Genomic DNA, 18,848 nt, shown 5'->3' with positions numbered 1-18,848 from the left:
ATCAGGATAACTGCCTGGGGATCACTATACAGTCCATCTCTGATTCGGGAAAGGAAGTTGGAGTGTAACTGACTTGCTTGGCCTCTGCCCTCCAGTTGTGCAGCATTCACGCATTCCACTTTCCGACTCAGCGCATCGGCCACGACATTCGCCTTTCCGGGCTTGTATTCCATTGCCATATCAAATTCAGCCAGGAAGTCCTGCCACCGTGCCTGCTTTGGGGAGAGCTTCTTCTGAGTTTGGAAATAGCTCAGGGCGATGTTGTCTGTCCTCAGCACAAATCGCGACCCGAGGAGGTAGTGTCGCCAAACTCGTAGGCAGTGGATCACCGCTGCCATCTCCTTCTCATGCACTGGATACCGCCTCTCGGTCTCGTTGAGTTTGCGGCTCTCGTAGGCCACCGGATGACCTTCTTGCATGAGTACTCCACCAATAGCAAAGTCCGAAGCATCTGTATGGACTTCAAAGGGCTCTCCATAGTTTGGCAATTTGAGCACTGGTTCTTCCAGAACAGCAGCCTTCAGATCTTGGAATGCTATCTCACATTTGTCAGACCACTTCCAAGGCTGCTCCTTCTTCAGCAACTCCGTCAGTGGGGTTGCCCGCTTCGAATATCCCGCAATGAAGCGTCGATAGTAGTTGACGAAACCAAGGAAGGATCTCAACTCAGGCACCTTCTTTGGAGTTCGCCATTCCGCAACTGCTTGCACCTTCGACTTGTCCATCCGAATGGAGCCATCACCGATTCGATGCCCCAAGAATAGGATCTCAGTTTGAGCAAAGTAGCATTTCTCCCTTTTTACGAACAAAGTGTTCTCCCTGAGAACCTTGAAAATCGTCCGAAGCTGCTTGACGTGCTCCTCGAGCGTTTGGCTGTAGACGACGATATCGTCCAAGTAGACGACCACGAACTTATCCAAATACTCCTTGAATAGTTGGTTCATGAGAGTACAGAATGTGGCCGGAGCGTTGGTTAAGCCGAAAGGCATCACCAAGAACTCAAACGCTCCATACCTGGTCACACGGGTAGTCTTCGCTTCGTCGCCTTCAGCAATGCGCACCTGCCAATACCCCGACCGAAGGTCGAGTTTTGAGAAATACTTGGCCTTGCCTAGTTGGTCGAACAAGTCCGCGATGAGCGGGATGGGATACTTGTTCTTCACCGTTACTTTGTTGAGGGCTCGATAGTCGACGCATAATCGGAGGCTCCCATCTTGTTTCTTCTGGAAGAGAACTGGAGCTCCGAAAGGTGCTTTTGAGCTGCGGATGAGACCACCGCTTAGCAGTTCACCTAACTGCTTTCTGAGTTCGGCCAACTCTGGTGGGGGCATGCGATAGGGTGGTCTCGCTGGAGGCTTCACTCCTGGCTCCAGCTCGATACTGTGATCCACGCCTCTGCGTGGTGGAAGAGTCTTCGGCAACTCGGGCGGCATAACGTCTTTGAACTCCTTCAGGACGTTCGCCACCACAGCAGGTTCTTGAATGGCCTCTTCGTTGAGTGGCTCTAGCTTCATAGCAGCCACGAATGTCAGTTCGCCTTTTCGCACCCCTTTCTTCAATTGCAATGCCGAAATATGTTGGGGCTCCTTGGTTCCTCTCCGAGAGACGGGAACCACGCAGGGGTCATCGCCTCCCATCATACATAGGGAGTTCAAGAACGGCATCGGCACCAACTTCGCCGCGTGCATAAACTCCATTCCAAGAATCACTTGGAAGTCGTCCAGTGGCACGGCCATCATGTTGGTGTTTCCGCTCCAAGTCCCGATTTTGATAGGAACACCCTTCGCCAACCCGGAGATTCGCCTGGCCTCCGAGTTCACCGCTTTTATTCGGCTTGGGCTCTTCTCCAAGGTCAACCCAAGTCGCTGTGCTTCGCGATCGGCTATGAAGTTGTGGGTAGCGCCCGTATCCACCATTGCACGGGTCGTTTGGCCATTTAGCTTAATGTCCACATACATCAGCTCGCTACTTCCTGCTTTTTGTGCCTTCGTCTTTATGTTCTCCCCCACTTGACCCCGCATAGCGTTCAGCAAACGCATTGCTCCCATTCGGGGTCCTTGCGACTCCTCATCGTCGCTGCTGGATTCAGAACTGCTTGAGCTAAGGGCGACAGCTTTGCCCTTGTCCGATCGGGGAGGGTGGATGGAAGCCGTCAATGCATTGAGTGCCTGTTTTTGTGGGCACTCCCTTACCATGTGCGGTCCTCCGCATAAGAAGCATCCTCCAGGTTTTGAGGCCTTGCCTTTCGGGTTCGGCCCTTTGTGGGAGCTCTTCTTCTTCTGTTCGCCCCCGAGCTCCTTCCCTCGAGAATGTTTTGGAGGGCGATTGCCTGAAGACTGTTTCCTTCTCGCTGGGTCTTCAGAGGAAACAAAGTCGGTAAGCCTTTCTGCAGCTGCAATTGCCCCGACTACATCGGTAACATTCCTTCGATTCAACTCCTGTTGAGCCCATGGTTTCAAACCATCAAGGAAGCTGAACAACTTGTCCTTCTCGGACATGTCCTGTATGTCCAGCATTAGCGCAGAAAACTGCTTCACATAGTCTCGGATGGTGGTACTTTGGCGGAGTTGTCTCAACTTCCTTCTTGCGACGAACTCTGTGTTCTCCGGTAGGAACTGAGTTCTCAACTCCCGCTTCAAGTCTTCCCATGTGTCGACTCGACACCGACCTTGTTGGATTTCCTCCCAACGAGTTCGCCACCAAAGTTTCGCATCTCCATTCAGATACATTGTTGCTATCGAAACTTTGGTATCTTCAGAATCGGGCCTCGTAGCTCGGAAGTATTGCTCCATGTCGAATAGAAAGTTCTCGAGCTCCTTGGCATCTCTGGCCCCTCCATATCCATGGGGCTCAGGTGCCCTCAAATTTTGTGGCGGTGCAGCGCGGGTGTTGCCTCCTCCCGCATTTAGCGTTCTTGTGAGCATGGCCACCTTTGCGGTGAGTTCCGCCACAACATCTTGTAAGTGCTGCACGGAGTCCTTGGTGTCATCAGACAGTCGGTCGACTAGGGCCTCGACCTTGTCGATCCTGGACTCCGCTTCCTCTTGCGAGCTCTCTACCCCAACAAGTCTTTGTTGGCCATGGTAGAGTTCCTCCATGCTCGCTTCCAGAACATCCAGGCGGGTTTCCGCCGTCGTGAGTCTCTCCTTATGACTCTTTTTCCCAGTTAGCGCACCAGATTGCGCTTCCTCCGCTCGCGGAGAGTTGCCAACTTCTCGCTCATCCTGTTCGCTGCCGCGATCCACGTGAGCGGCTCCAACAGCATGAGAGCGAGTGTGCACATGCAGCCCACCTGCGGCTGCTTGGGGCAAGGTTCCGGCTTGCCCCGTCTTGCTTGATTCGCCACGATGCTTTGCCATGGCGAAATTGCGAAGTTCGTTCGCTGTTCGATCGAAGAGCTTGCCCGCTCTGATACCACAATGTCACGACCTTAGCTGGAATTGCCTAAGGCGTGCGGCACCCTTGCGGCCAAAGACGCGAACTTAGCTTGCGTTGCCTAAGTCGCGAGTCACCCGTGTGGCAAAGACGCGAACTTAGCTTGCGTTGCCTAAGTCGCGCTTCGCCCTTGTGATCTTGCTCCGCAAGGATCAGCCCACTTTGTAACCTCTCGCAGGTCCCGAAGGACCTGTAAAAGAGAAAGAGAGTTAGATCGAAAGAACGAGCAACGGACAAGTCCCGGAGTCTCGCGAAAAGGAAAGCTTTACAAGCAATTCGTCGAACACCTTGTGTGCACAAGAGAAAAGACGGAGAGGGAGAAAAACAAGGCTTTCAAGGATGAACGAACAGCTGCAAGCCCACAAACAGCCGCTCACCTGGTCCCGGGCGCAAAACCAAGTTCCCGTAAAGGTCACGTGCGAACTTGCGAAAGAGTGTTCAACGCCCGGTATATAACCGAAGCCCCATCCAGCCATGTGCCACCCGGGGGGTTCCTGGGGTCTGAGCTGGCTGACATTTTGGTGAGCGGAGGCAGCTCTCCGCTCACCTCCCGCGGCACGCGAAAACGGAGCTGTTTTGGGCTGTTTTGGGGCTGTTTTGCTCGGTTCGGTGAACGGTCGCTTTGCAACGCTGCAGCTTGTTCGAACTTACATATTTACAAGCAAAATGACCCAAAACCATAAGAAAACATGCTGCCAAGCAGCTGTACATGCGGGTGTGAGCGACGAACGGTTCGTTGAACGGAGTTGTTGCGGGTGCGCGACGACCGTTCGTGACATCATGGCGGAGTGAAGGTGGCCACCTAGATGCAGCACGATGAAAGTAGCAAGGTGGAGGTGGCTACGAAGGGACAAAAACGATGAGTGGCAAGCGATAGATGATGATGAGGGATATTTATGGGATTAGAAAAAAGATACCATCCAAATAAAAAGTACCTATCGGGAAAATCACATAAGGAGAAGCACATAAGGAGAAGCTTTTATAGAAAACTGTCCTAAAAGCAATATATACTTTTTCTAGAAATATAGACGATTGGAAGTTTAACTCCTATGGAAATACTATATGCAGCTTCTTATAATTTAATTAATTAATTTATTCTACTAGATGTATTTAGGTCTTGAATACATCTCCCCAAGACACTCATCCGAGTTACCTAGTGTCTGAGTATAATACCCCATCTCTAGGCCCCACAGTATATTTTTATGAAATAATCATGTAGGACAAGAGGGATTTTGGACAAGATCTAAGGCATGTGTGTTTGAATTTATCAGGATATAAGAAAGAGAAAGCCAATAGATGTCAACTCTACTACTCCGTTTCGTCAGCTTCTCCTCCTCCCTCCTCTGTCTCCTCCATTCCCATCTTCTCCATTGACGGGCCATTCGAGCCTCTACATTCTTGATCAGATCCATTTGCCTCATCATCTTCGAGCCGTATGCAACGATGATGTTGATTAATTGTTCCCACTGCCACACCCTGCTACAACTCCCGTCGGGGGTGTCGTCCATACGATGCACCATCTGCAAGTCCATCACTTACGTTTCTGATTTTTGGGGTGTCCCCATGCCTCTGGGGGCTTCTCATTCCCTCCCACACCCATCACCATCTTGGGGGCTAGTGCTGCCGCCGATGCCGGGTGGTGGTGGGCGAAAGAAAGCGGTGATTTGTGGGGTCACGTATCGGAACACACGAAATGAGCTTATGGGGAGTATAAATGGTGCCAAGTGCATGAAGTACCTCCTCATCAATCGCTTCAGCTTCCCGGAATCCAACATCATCATGCTAACAGGTACTACTATGATCTTTCCTATCACCATTCACAACAACAGTCAATCAATCGGGTCTCTCTCAATTTGGTTTGTTTGGTTCCAGCCATAATCATTGTGAGCATAATCCCTTATATAAGCTTCTGTTCTTAGTTCTTTCGTAGAATTTGAAATCATCTATATGTTGCATGTTAGTGGACATAGTTGCAAACGTGCAGTTCTTCTAGAGCTTAAACTCTGGATTGGTTGTGGATCTAGCAGATAAATATCAATTACCCAGGTAATTCGCTCTGCAGAATACCTACCTGGTTCATTATTAAAATAAAAAGGGAAATTATAGTTGAATTAGCACCCATAACATGAATGATTAGAGCTTGTCAATCTTCTTCTCAGTTGGATTTGTCAAGGATAGCCACTTGATTGATGGAGTTAGCTAGGACAATGGTAAATGAATATTAAGTTGTTGCATATCAAAAGGGAGGAAAAAGAAACGGAACTGGTGCCTATGGAACTGAATCATGAGCTGCTTTCTATGATTGGAGTGCTCGGAGAACTAGTACATAATTCCATGAATCAGAGTGTTTACCATTAATTTCTAACAAAGGAAGAATTTATTCAAAGAAATACTTATAGCTGTGCATGTATGTCCATCTACACTTCCATAATCTTGATTCTTTTTCAACCATTATGGCATCAGATTGATAATTATGTGCAGCAAAGAAATCCATAATCACCTTAAGTGGTGAATAAAGCAGCTCTGTTTTATTTTTTAATTTTGCAAAAGATAATTGTGTTTTTCTTGGCACATCTGCTTTGATGCAAAGATGAGTATTGTAGACTATCTTGCTTCGATGACATTTAAGCCCATTTTAAACTTTAGGGCATATACATTTTCATTGTATTTGTAAAATAGAAACCTGTACTTGATAAGCCAGTGCCTACTTGTCACCTGGAATTGTTGTATCCTTGTTTCCTAAGATATGAGATTCTTTGAGCAATTGAAAGTCTATTCACATAAGTAGAAAAAGTCCAGTTCATTTTTTCAGTCAGACATTGAGTTTGGCTATCCATGATCCTCAGTTTGCATCCTACATCTTCGACTTTTCTAACCTCTTTTAATTTGGAAGCTGATTTGCAGAGGACGAAAGAGATCCATACAAGATACCAACCAAACATAATATAAGAATGGCAATGTATTGGCTCGTACAAGGTTGTCAACCAGGTGACTCTTTGGTATTCTTCTACTCTGGCCATGGTTCACAACGAAGAGACTACAGCGGGGAAGAAGCAGATGGTTATGATGAAACCCTTTGTCCTCTGGACTTTAGAACACAAGGAATGATTGTCGATAATGAAATTAATGCAACCATGGTCAGGCCGCTTTCTCGTGGAGTTAAGCTTCTCGCTATTATAGATGCTTGTCACAGTGGCACCATGCTAGATCTACCTTACCTTTGCAGAATGAACAGGTCAGTGATGTATATTAAGGTTGTCATGACTCTTGATTATATTTTTGCTTCCAAGAAAAAAGCTTCTTTTTATTTTTATTTTTCTTAGTTTCTGCACCAGTACTATTTGTTGTCTTGCATTTCCTTCAAAGAACTTTATTATTTTTCCCATGAGCCATGAGAATTATGTGCTATTTCTGTTACTATCTCTTCACTGATCTATCATATTCAACTAAAACTCATGATTTCTTCATTTCTGTCCCCAGTCAACCATGTTTTTCTAAATAAATCCATCAATATCCACCCTGGTCTTCTCAATGCTAGAAATAGAAACAAGAGCAGAGAAGTGGCAGTAAATTGATGATCTCTATTTTATGAAACACTAACTTTTTATATTAAATTTCTACAGGATATTATTCTCATCAGATACTTCTCAAATATGTGCAGGATAATTTCTTGAAGTCTGTGATAGTTTAGATTATTTACAAAATAAATGCTTCTAGGATAGTCGGGTCACATTTCATGCGTATGTCAAGGAACACTATGTTTTTTGAACATTGATCTTTCAATGATGGACAAGGTGAATATATGATTAGATACATTGCCTCATGTTGTTTGTATTGAGCATCAAATTGTAGTTAATGATGAAATGATGGTCTTTCAGTACAAGCCGTTGGTACCTATTCTTCAGTTTTGGAAAATTATATTATTGTTGGGATGCCCGTTAAAAATATATATATGCATTTATCTATCATTACTTCTGACTAAATATTTGAATACTCTAAACAAGTGAAGATTTGATGCACATTATGTTGTAATTAAAATACCTTTTCTTACCATGTTGACTGCACATCATATCCTACGTGATTTGAAGCGTTGGCATATCCATATCATGTCATTTGTGTGTCCTGAACTCGTGCTTCATAGAATTTTGTAGATGCCTCCATCATATATATATTTTTTATTTTTCTCAGTCTATTTTCACTAAACATTTGCAGTTTAGAATTCCAGGTCATGTCCAAAATTTTGATCCCTTTTTGCTGGATCCTGGTATCTTGAGATTAATAACTCAGAGAAGTCTGATTTATGGATATACTGCAGCCCTAAATCCTGGAACCAGATATTGTATTGGAAGGGTGGGGCCAAACTGTTCTGGAAAATAAGTGCTAGTCTAATTTTAATGGTTTTGCATTGTCAGATGAAGCATGTTGTCTGAGTCACCCCTATTCTGCAGAGTCGAGCTGTCCATGATTTGTTTTCCCAATCTAATAATTTAAGACAAAAATTTCCATGTAATGACATTACTGTGGGACCCAATCAAGGAAAATCTTCATTTCTTTGGGATCAAGGATTTCATATTTACCTGGAAGCATTTTAAACTACTGAATCATGTTGGCCAAATAACTCAAAATGTTGACTGCTCGGAACTTTTTCTTTATAACCATGCTGGTAGAATGTTGGGTGTTGGTGGTAGGATTTAGCCGATATCTACTTCAGTTGCCTTTTCCCCCCTTTTTGGCGAGAGATGAACGCTCAACATAACCAAGGAAATTCAATAGTTTTATTTGTGGCTTCTTTTCTTATCATATTTGCTTGTCATATCTGATTACACACTTTGGATTTGTATATTTGAGCAATATCTTGAACACTATCTCCTCTCCTGTAACATGTGTATCGATGAAAACATTTGATGCTATTTTTAGTATTTTTCTATCTGTGATTCAAAATGTTTGAGAACATAGAACTTAAGAAAAGAAAATATGAGAGATTATTAAATAATATGTGATTAATAAAGAAGATATGTAATGATTATGATGCAATCTGCATCAGGTTTACATCATTTTTTATCTTGAAAAATTCTTAATCAACTTATTCTTTTCATCATTATATGACAGTAATCACTCCAGCACCATGATGTATATTTATTTTGCCTGTGGCAGTAGACCAGGTTGCATCCTAGTGATGATGGTAATTGGCTACTGTTTGCTCAATGGTACAACGATAAAAACAAATTGGCTCTTGTAATTTTTCTCTCAGTGATATGATAGCTAATTTTCTTCACTGGTTTAGGAGTGGGCACTATGCATGGGAAGATCATCGCCCAAGAAATGGTGCTTGGAAAGGTACTAGTGGTGGAGAAGTCATCGCATTCAGTGGTTGTGATGACAATCAAACTTCTGTACAAACCACGGTAAACTCTCGTTTCTTGCAACATAGTCAATACTTGGGTTAAACATGGGTTTCAAAGCCAGAAAATTCTTAGTGAGAGCTCAAATCAGTGCCATATCCAAATGATTTTTTTAAACCAGGATGTTTCTAACATAAATTGTCAATGTCTTCTGGCATCTTATTGAGTGCAATTACTAGTTAATTTTTGAGAAGGAAATTAGTTGGCTGGACGTTCCATTTGATTAGTATGCCAAAGAACCTGATTATGTCTTTGAACGCTGGGTTGAATTATATAGATAGTAGCCCTTCTCTAGAAACAATCCCTGGAATTAATGATTACCATCAGTAAATAACTCTTCGGTCAGAAACTATATTTTAGGACAGACACCATATAACTCAGTGCTTGGTTGATTCTGTCTTGGATAAGCAGTTATCTTTAACCTATTGCTCTGGTTGCAGTTCTTAGGTTTTATGGCTGGCACTATCTAACATGAAACTGGTAATCTATTTCTAGCATCGTCTCTTATACTTCTAATTAAAAGTGTCAATCTTGTCTATTTTAAGAAATCCTTAGCAATGAACTGACAAGTATAAAATTCAATCGAGGAGACAAACCAAGGAGTGAAAAAGCTTTTTGCCACATTCAGATTTTGATTCTACAAGTTCTCTTGAATTTGTCAACGTATCATTCTGCATAGGCAATGGTTCTGTGATGAAACCAAATCTATACTAATATTTACTTGTGTACCGCATTTGCAGGCTCTATCAGGGATTACCTCAACAGGTGCCATGACTTACTGTTTCATCCAAGCCATTGAGCAAGGACATGGGACAACATATGGTAGCATACTGAATTCGATGCGATCCACCATAAGAAAAACCATCGATTTAAATTCCGGAGGCCCTGTCACTTCATTCATCACTATGTTGTTGACTGGAGGTAGCATGCCTGGCACACTGAGACAGGTATGTTCTTGTTACCGCGATACACACATCATAAATTAAGCATTAGATCTGAGAAATGGAGATTTTAGGCAAAACTTTCCTAACTCAAGTTTTGTTGCGTTGGATCTGCAGGAGCCGCAGCTGACATCAAACACAATGTTCAATGTTTATGCAAAACCGTTTTCTCTGTAATGTGTATTTTCACTTTTGCACTTGAAGTGTCTTCTGTTGTCATTGATTATGCACATGTTTTACATCTGTTTTGCTTGATTTGACTGACGTTGAGAAACATCTTCTGAGGGTTTATCGATTTCTTTGACATTGGTGTATAGGATTTTTCTTCCATCAATATAACATTTCTTTCTATAGCATGCATAAAAGAAGACTACTCCTATGCATGGACCCATTAACATAATGAACTAGTATTATTGGTCATCTTATATTGAGTTGGGTTGTAACATGCTTTATAAATTCAAAACCCACTAGCAAATGCCAGCCAGCTTTAATATCATTCTTTATGATGGTTTGATTCTGTGTGATGCAAGATACCAAAAAGGGTGTATTCATGAGAAAACAAGCCACTATTATGGAGATTGTTAGATGCTTACAACAAAGTTTTGAGTGCAATAAAAGGAATCATAAAAAAAAGGAGTATTCATGAGAAAACAATCTGCTATCATGGAGACTGTTAGATGCTTATAACAAAATTTTGAATGCAATAAAAGGTATCATCCACTTCGACCGACAATCTCAATCTCACCTCATTTTAATGCAAATCAATAAGGCTCAAATGGTTGGGATTAGCAAACTTCTGTATTGCTTGATTTGACAGACATTGAGGTACAACTTCTTAGGGTTTATCAATTTCTTTGACATTGGTGTATAGGATTTTTCTTCCATCAATATGCCATTTCTTTCTATAGCATGCATAAAAGAAGACTACACCTATGCATGGACCCATTAACACAATGAACTAGAGTTATTGGTCATCTCTGATTGAGTGGGGTTATCATCAGAAATTGCATGCCAATGTCTACATGCTTTATAAATATAAAACCCATTAGCAAATGTCAACTAGCTTTAATGTCATTATTCAAGGGGGGTTGATGCTGTGTGATACAACATTACAAAAAGGGAGCATTCATGAGAAAAAAGCCACTATTATGGGGATTGTTAGCTGCTTATAACAAAATTTTGCTTATAATAAAGCCACTTTATACATTATACTTAAATAATGTATAAAGTGTTGTTTAAAAGAATTCACATCGAAAATAACAAATTTTAGTGGGAATAAATTGAAGAAAAGCTTGCCTGTAGAAATTATGCTTTCATTAATTGTTGCTCTATAAAAAGATTTGATGTGATATTTAATGCACGAGTAATCTTCTTTGAGGATTTTATTTGAGCTTGCGGGCTTGCAAGGCCAAGGTATTTGTGCCATTTGATTGGGCTGCACTGGGTTGATAAAGCACATATAACACTGCTATTTACCACGAAGGGGATTGCCAAACCTTCTACCACGCTCATGACCTTCTTCCTCTTTGAACAAACACAATCCTATGCTCGGGTAATCACATATAAAGGGAGTTCTGAAGCCAGATGCAGGTCCAATGTGCACCTAGCACTTTCATTGAACAAAAAACAGGCACACTAAAGGTGTTGCAACAACCCTCAGACATATAACATAGGTCCTATTATACCCGGTGATAGTAATTTCTGCTTATGAAAGTACTATCATAAACCCGGTTTTGTAAGATAGAATCAGAAACAAAAAACAAAAAACACTGATAACAGATCAAAACTGGTTTGATGATAGTACTTTCTGCTTATGAAAAACACTCAAAAACACCAAAAAGCAATGGAAAACAAGAATTGAAATGACATGTCGAATACCTTGACTGCATTGCTCCATGACATTCTCCCCCATTTATTTCTTCAACGCTCTCATCAAAGCCTTCTTGTATGTTGCAAATTGATTATACTTAGCCGCAATGTGCTTCTCAGCTTCTATTGTTAAGTGGTTGACTTTGATCCACCCACTTTGTTGCAATTTGCCGCCGAGGTGGTTCAGTTGGGGAAGTTGGCTGGGTTGGAACACTTTTCGCTGAATCCTTTGGATTTTTTAGTCAGCAAAAGAAGAGCCTTCATGCTTGCGTTCGAGTCCCCTTGAGGTGTTACCCTGCAAGAGCTTGACTGGTTGGAGTTAGCGTAATATTACAGAACTTGAAGCGTCTATGCTACTCTTGTGATGTTTGGCCCTTGCATCTTCTATCCCATCACCATCTTCTCGAAATAGGTTCGCACTATCTCCATTTTTGTGGTAACTCGACGAGAGGATAGTGCATGGACATACCACCTTCAATGTAGCCAATAACCCAATGGTGAGGAGTTTATGGTTGCTGAATTCTGAGCACTTTAAAGGGACTTCTATTTGATACAAAGGTCCACTATGTAGGTGAGGAGAATTGGGTTACTCTGATTGGCTTCATCTAAATTCCTCGGGTTGTACTCCTTGCTTTGAGTTAATTACTTGATTTTGTCCACTTTGTGTCGTCTCATTTCTGAGTACTAGAAGTGTTGCTCAAGCTTGAGCTAAATTAAGATCTTGTAGAACCTTTATCAAACAAACTTGGCCACACCTTTAGGATCACACATGCTCCATTTGCAATGAGAATTATGCTCTTCCCTCTAGAGCATAAGTTTGGTCAACACTCGGAAGACTCACCATTGTGATACCATGCCTCATCCTCTAATGTTCATGGCTTTCTATTCGATGCTTTCTCGACCAAGTTCTTTTTGGATGGACTCGAGGTCCTCGCAATGCCGTGCCTCTACTAATCAGTTGCTTTTGCACACCTGGTGACATAGAAAGCATTTCTCTTTTGATCCTTTGCCAATCTAAATATAACTTTTCAGTGTGATCATCACCATTTGCTTGTCGCAGGGTCTCGCCAACATTGATTGTTTGGCCATTTGCTTGACATTCACGATTGCTCGCCCGATCTCACCACTCAAAAGCATCGGGATACCCACAAGCAAAGATAAGCTCTGAAGATTTTCTCACTCCAAAAATGATGTCCAACGTGGATGGTCTACTAGATTTTTGACTCAATCACTGAATTCAAACTTCCATTCCACTTTTTATTCTTATGGAAAGGGCTTCGGTGACTGAGTTGTTGTTAAGTTGGTATATTCTTCAAGAGCGTCAGTCTCAATGGACCATTGCCCCATGCTAAGGCCTTCTGACTCCGGCTACATTGTTGTGGGATGAGTCAAGTCTTTCCGCTTCGATTCCTTCATCACTTGCTTAACTGAGAGTACATGTGGCCGTCGAAGCTCTCTTCGAAAGTGTCACCATGCATGGAGAGTCGCCGTCTCATCTTTTGATGTTTTTCATGGAAATTCCAAGGTCTAGAAAATTATAAGTGTCTCATCTTTGATGATTTTCATGGAATTCAACAAATGGTTAAGCAGGGACATCCTTCATTGTTATGTGCCATGCTCTTGTGCTCACAAATAAGCATTTCCTGCTGACATAGAGTTTCATCATTTTGTTTTGATTTATACCGATACAAATGTTGCAAGTAACAGAGTGCTTTTCTCTTCTTTCGAGGACAGACAAAGAGGCATCTTTTGTCCTCTGGATGGAGTCTGTTTGTGGGTGCGAAAAGGCTTTAAGCTGGTGATTCTGTATTGTTTATCAGGTAAAATGGTAGAACACGAGGAAAATATGTTTCTGATTGCAATTATATTACAATTTGATCTTGGAATTGACTTTTCTAAACCTAGAAACTTGGAAATTATTGAAGGATTGTTCTTTCATTGCTTAAATTGATGTATTCTACAAGATCATAGAAGATATAGTGTAGATCTGCCATAGCCACTAACAGGATATGTGCTTCTTTTAAAGACATTATGAGGGTTCAGAAACTATTTTGCCAAGGGCTTACCATGATTTTGCTCTTGTGGATATCTCTTGTAAAAATTTTCTTCATTCCAATAGTATCACTGAAATATCAAATACCACAAGAGTGTGAAAGTAACAAATTAGTGATGAGTTAAGGTTGGCAAAAATCAAGACTTGAGTTAGGTATGGGCAAGAGTCGGACAATATCAAACATACTATATAACAGCCAGATCCAGGAACCCAGATATCAATCGTGGCCATTGTAGTTGTTTGAATTAGTTCTGATTTTATTTATTTATTCTTCTTTCAGTCAACTGAAACCTGACCTTGTTGGAAACAAAGGAACTGGTGAGATGCTGGTTTTAGTTTGAAACATTTTGGTAGTTTGCTAATGAAATAGATGTAAGTCTTGTTGCGAGTTATTTGACTGCATAGGTTTCTAAAGATTTCTGTTTCCATGTCACCCAATCTCTTCCAACTTTTGTTGCAAGTTTGAGATCAAGCAATGCAGGTCCTTGTCTCCTTATGATTTAAAGCATTTCTCAAGAATAAAGCTTGCTGGTTTATCTCTAGAATAAGGCTTGCTGGTTTATCCATCCATGTGTTGCAAATCCTTCTTTGAGTTTGAAGTCTGGTAGAGATTTCTTTATTAACACCTAGGTCTTTGAGTCTGATAGCAAACTTACAATGGTAGTTCCCAATCTCCTCTTGTGCATGTGATCTCCAAAATGTCCATTCCTAATCAGTGTGTTATGTACCCTATAGAAGGCTTTCTGACATTCTTGATGCACAACTTAAGGAATAAAGGGTTTGCGGATCCATTATAAGCTAATGCATGCTATCGAACTAGTCATAAGGAGTATTGTGAACAATTTCTGTATTGGAAAAGAAACCTACTAAAAATTGTTGAACTTTATAACAAGGGCACCTCTTGCTAGTGTCATGTATTCCCACAAAACTGGTTTGTCTTGAATTTTCATTGTAAGTATCACATCGAGATAACTTACAAATTTTAACTAGTCTCTATTAAATGAACTTGCTTCAACCTTGTTATCCTGATTTTTGATTGAGAATGCAAAGCAAACCCACTAGTCCACATTTTTGATAAAATGAAAAAGCACCAAGATTTGATCTGAGTTGGGCCTTGATCCGTTCAACCAAATCTACTAGTGACCAAGCGACCAAATCTAATATTGACCAAGCAATTATGATCTGCTTTGATTGAATGCCTGAACTTGGAGCCAACCTGGTCTTAAAGTGAGAGAAGTTTTTGTTAGTACATATATCTCAAACAATATAGCCGTTCTCAGATCCATTTGCCTGTCCGTAATCCAGGTTGGTTCAGATTTGTTGAATGGGTGAGGAAAAAATTGTCACCCCTATGAAAAATCATCAATTATGAGAACCAAAAATTACTGAAAGGATTTTCTTTGTTCACTTTCTGCCTTTGTTATTAGAGCTTAAGTACAGGGAACAAAGAGGCAGATATCCCATGTTTCCTTCATTAGATGCTTGTTATTATGTGGAACCAGAAAGTAGGCATCAGATATCTTTTCATAATCATTGTTATGCTGGTAGCAACACAAACAAACCTTGGGCAGGTTGACACATGAATAATGTATAGAAAATTCATTTAGCGGAAAATATTGGAAGTTTATACTTATAAAGAAGGTAGTACGTTTGGAATTGCTATTTGAATAATTGTAGATTTTTTGGTTTTACTTGATGTATATACATGCACATCCTGGATTGCTGTCTGGGGCCAGTTTTAGTATTCTATCTTTTGGAAAAAAAAAAAAAATCATCACCAGAAACTAATGAAATATATAGTGCATACAGGGATGAGAAATCACAGATTCTCTTGGGTGTTAGGTGTGCCAACTGTAAACAAACAGCCCTAACATCATCTGTACTTTCCACTGACAGTATGCAAATTGGTGTCCTTGTTGCAGCAAGCTCATGCTGCAGCAAGCAGGAACCCATTCACTGTGTACTATAATCCTAGGTACATTGTTTTGCTTTTGTTCGATCTCCACGTTTTAAAATGTGGAGAAAGCTATTGATTTTCAAGTGTTAAGTGCAAAAGGATCATTTCGGTCGGTCCCTTGACCACAGTCTTTGACATTTTTAAAGACGGTAGAGTTGAAGATGCTTAGCAGTTTTTATTTCAATCTGAAGAAAATGGAGTTCCTGTGGATATATTTGTTTGCTCTCTTGTGGTGGATGGACTTTTCAAGTCAGGTTATCTCGAAAGAGCTCTACATCTCTGTGGAAGCATGAAAAAGAAAGGGATTTACCCAAATGTTGTCATCTACAATTCTGTAATCAATGGTTTGTACCAGCAAGGATGTCTAAATGAAGCATTCAACAGTTGTTGGTGCTTTGTCTACGGAATGTTTCCTGGATGATTCATGCCAATTATTTAAAAGGATGATCATTAAGGGTATTATCAGTTTATAACAAACTGATAAGTTGGCATAGCAGCTGTGGATTGGTTGAAGAAGCCTTGGATCTCCTCTCAAATTTGGAAAAGAATTGTTTGAATTCAGATGGGTATACAATTGCTGCTATCCTAAATAAGTTTTGTGAAGGTGCCCTAGTTTTCTTTATTGACTACAAAAGCAGGGGATGTTTTCCAGATTTCTTGGGTTTCATGAATCTCATGGTGGGACTTTTTGCAAAAGGAAGGATGGAGGAAGCAAGGAGCATTTTGAGGGACATGCTAAAGTGTGCTGAAACTGTAGATCTGATAAATAATGCTGGAGATGAGTTTCATGTGGAGTCAGTCTCATATCTCTTGCATGTGAGCAAGGAAGAATCAAGGAAGTCATACTTGTTCTTAATGAAATTGGTTATTTGTCTATATCTTCCTCAAGATCTAACATTGGTAGAGTGTTTCTGAAACTAAAGGAGCTGCATGGTTCAGGTGTTTCAGATACAGAAAACAAGATTAGATGGAAGAGGTGTTCATCGTCTACTGGTAGCTCATGTTCATAGGACTATATAAAAGATGGAGATAGTGACAAGGATATTAATGGATGTTTCATGGGAAAACCACTAGGCTATGACTTTGCAACCTACCATTCCATCATTCCATTGTTATGTCAGCGAGGGGACCTGCAGAAGGCTAACGAAGCAGCAAGAACAATTCTTCAAAATCTACAGAAAGTCTCCTATCACTCCATCACAACTCTTTGAGTGAGTTTTGTGAGGGACTGGATAATGTTTAAGTATGTTCCAATCTCATTGGTTTTGTATGTTCCATTGGACCAACCAAAAAGAAAATGCATACTAAGGCAGTTGGGAACTATAGCTTCCATTTGAAACCCAACCTAATCCTGTAACATTCTGATTTGCATTGTCTTATTACTACTATCAGGCCACATTCTAAACTTTTCTTTGGTTTCCAAAGTTTTAGTAAGTCAGTCAGCAAGACCTTAAAAACTCAGCTGATTGTAAAATTTGATGTAGTTGAACTTTTTAGTTCTGAAAAGTACCATGCATTAGATATGATGAATTATTTTGTCACTGATCTTTTCCCAGTAATTGCACTGTTTCAGAAAATATTTGACTTACATTAGTGCTTAAAATGGACATTTCAATGGAAAAAATAAAATATAATGAGTTCTTGCTTGTTTGATGATCAAGGACCCAGAGGCTTTTTCATTCCAGAAACTATCCGGAATCCTACTCAGGTAAAAGATAAGGCCAAGAACAGAGAATGATATTAAAGAAGATTTACTTTGATTTCCTCTTTCTTTTTTATGTTTCCCATACTGTTACAAGAGTTTTGGTTGAAGTGATTTTGCAATCTTAGTTGTCCCTTTTACTTTGCAGTCTATCAGAGTCTTTTATATGCCATTATTGTTCTTGATTCTTTGCTCTTTTGAAGTTTTGGGTTTTGGATTTCATTCATGAAAGTATTCAACTGTATCCTTTAATTCCCATGAAGAACTCAACAGCACAAGAAGAGCCATTTGCGCCACACTCGAGGAATGGCCTTTGTTGCTTGGTGCACGAGTCATGAGGTGAGCAGCTTCTTGACAAGATCATATGTTACTTGCTGCTGTTGGACACGCTACAGAATGACAACGATCTCATTTCATTGTGGTCGGTAAGTCCTTTCTATCTGCTGTTATTTTAATGTTTTTTGCAGCACTTGATGATCAAAATGTTTATGTTGCCCTTTCGTAGCTTCTTAATTGGTATCTCAGTATCCTTTATAGCTGCATTGAATCTGCTTCGAATGCCTCTTCGTTACTTGTTCTTATCATACTAACATCTCATATGCGCTTCTCTTAGTCGATTCCATGAAGTTCTTTGGTGCGTAAGACATGATAGTATTTAGTTCCCACCATTTAGAAAGCTGACCTCTGCAGTGGGATTATGTGCTGGCTTCAGTTAAGGTGTAGAAGAGAGAGAGAGAGAGAGAGAGAGAGAGAGAGAGAGAGAGAGAGAGAGAGAGGAAAGTAAATAATGGGTCATAGTCTGTTCTTGTTCTGTTGCCTGTCGATCATTACCAACATCAGCATTATAGAGTGCAGACATTGTATTGGTCTTGGTAGATTTCACACAGCTTTCTCAATCACCATCAACCTTGGTGAAGATGACATGAGGAGTTAGAATAGAGGAGGAAATGATATGTTGTTTGAGCAAGAAGGTAGGCAACCTGCGAGGATAAAGAAGAATGAGAGCATTTAATCTTCTGATTCCCCTGTGAAATCTGTGTAGTTTTGGGGGATGGAATCACTGCAACCTGGAACTCAACACTGTAAAGCTTTCTTTCTCTAAAGAAAATTTTGAGTTCCAACGCAGTGTGTTGCAGGAAGGGGGGGCGACAGGTCGGGGCCTAATCTATTGTCCTCCAATCCCCCCTCTCCTTTCCACCACCACCACCAGCGGTCCACCACGCACACCACCGCTTGCGCGTGCACTTCGATCGCCGCGCCACGATCGGTGCCGTCCGCTGGCATCATCGTCGATAGCGGATGCCGACGCATGCATGCATGCATGGGACAAAAGCGCAGGTCCCATGACAAAAAGGACGAGACGTAGTCAAAAAGTGCCGCATAGCTAGCTAGCTTCTCCCTACCCTAGCTAGATCTCTTCATTCCATCCCACGTTTTGGACTCCGCCCCCCACCTCTCTCTCTCTCTCTCTCTCTCTCTCACGCACCCA

At 41.3% G+C, this 18,848-nt stretch overlaps 1 protein-coding gene across 1 annotated transcript; it reads left to right on the top strand.

Moving 5' to 3' along the window:
• Window positions 1–4,765: 4,765 nt before the first annotated feature.
• LOC135598709 (metacaspase-1-like) lies at window positions 4,766–17,711 on the top strand. Its single transcript, XM_065092935.1, has 5 exons — window positions 4,766–5,224; window positions 6,340–6,670; window positions 8,720–8,840; window positions 9,578–9,784; window positions 9,896–17,711. The coding sequence occupies exons 1-5, from the start codon at window positions 4,879–4,881 to the stop codon at window positions 9,953–9,955; spliced, it is 1,065 nt and encodes a 354-aa protein (XP_064949007.1). The 5' UTR covers window positions 4,766–4,878; the 3' UTR covers window positions 9,956–17,711.
• The last annotated feature ends 1,137 nt before the right edge of the window (window positions 17,712–18,848 follow it).

This window comes from Musa acuminata, chromosome BXJ2-1 (genome assembly GCF_036884655.1).
Source record: "Musa acuminata AAA Group cultivar baxijiao chromosome BXJ2-1, Cavendish_Baxijiao_AAA, whole genome shotgun sequence".
Lineage (NCBI taxonomy): Eukaryota > Viridiplantae > Streptophyta > Magnoliopsida > Zingiberales > Musaceae > Musa > Musa acuminata.
Note: the sequence above shows the minus strand (reverse complement) of the source record. Positions and strands in the feature narration are given on the sequence as shown.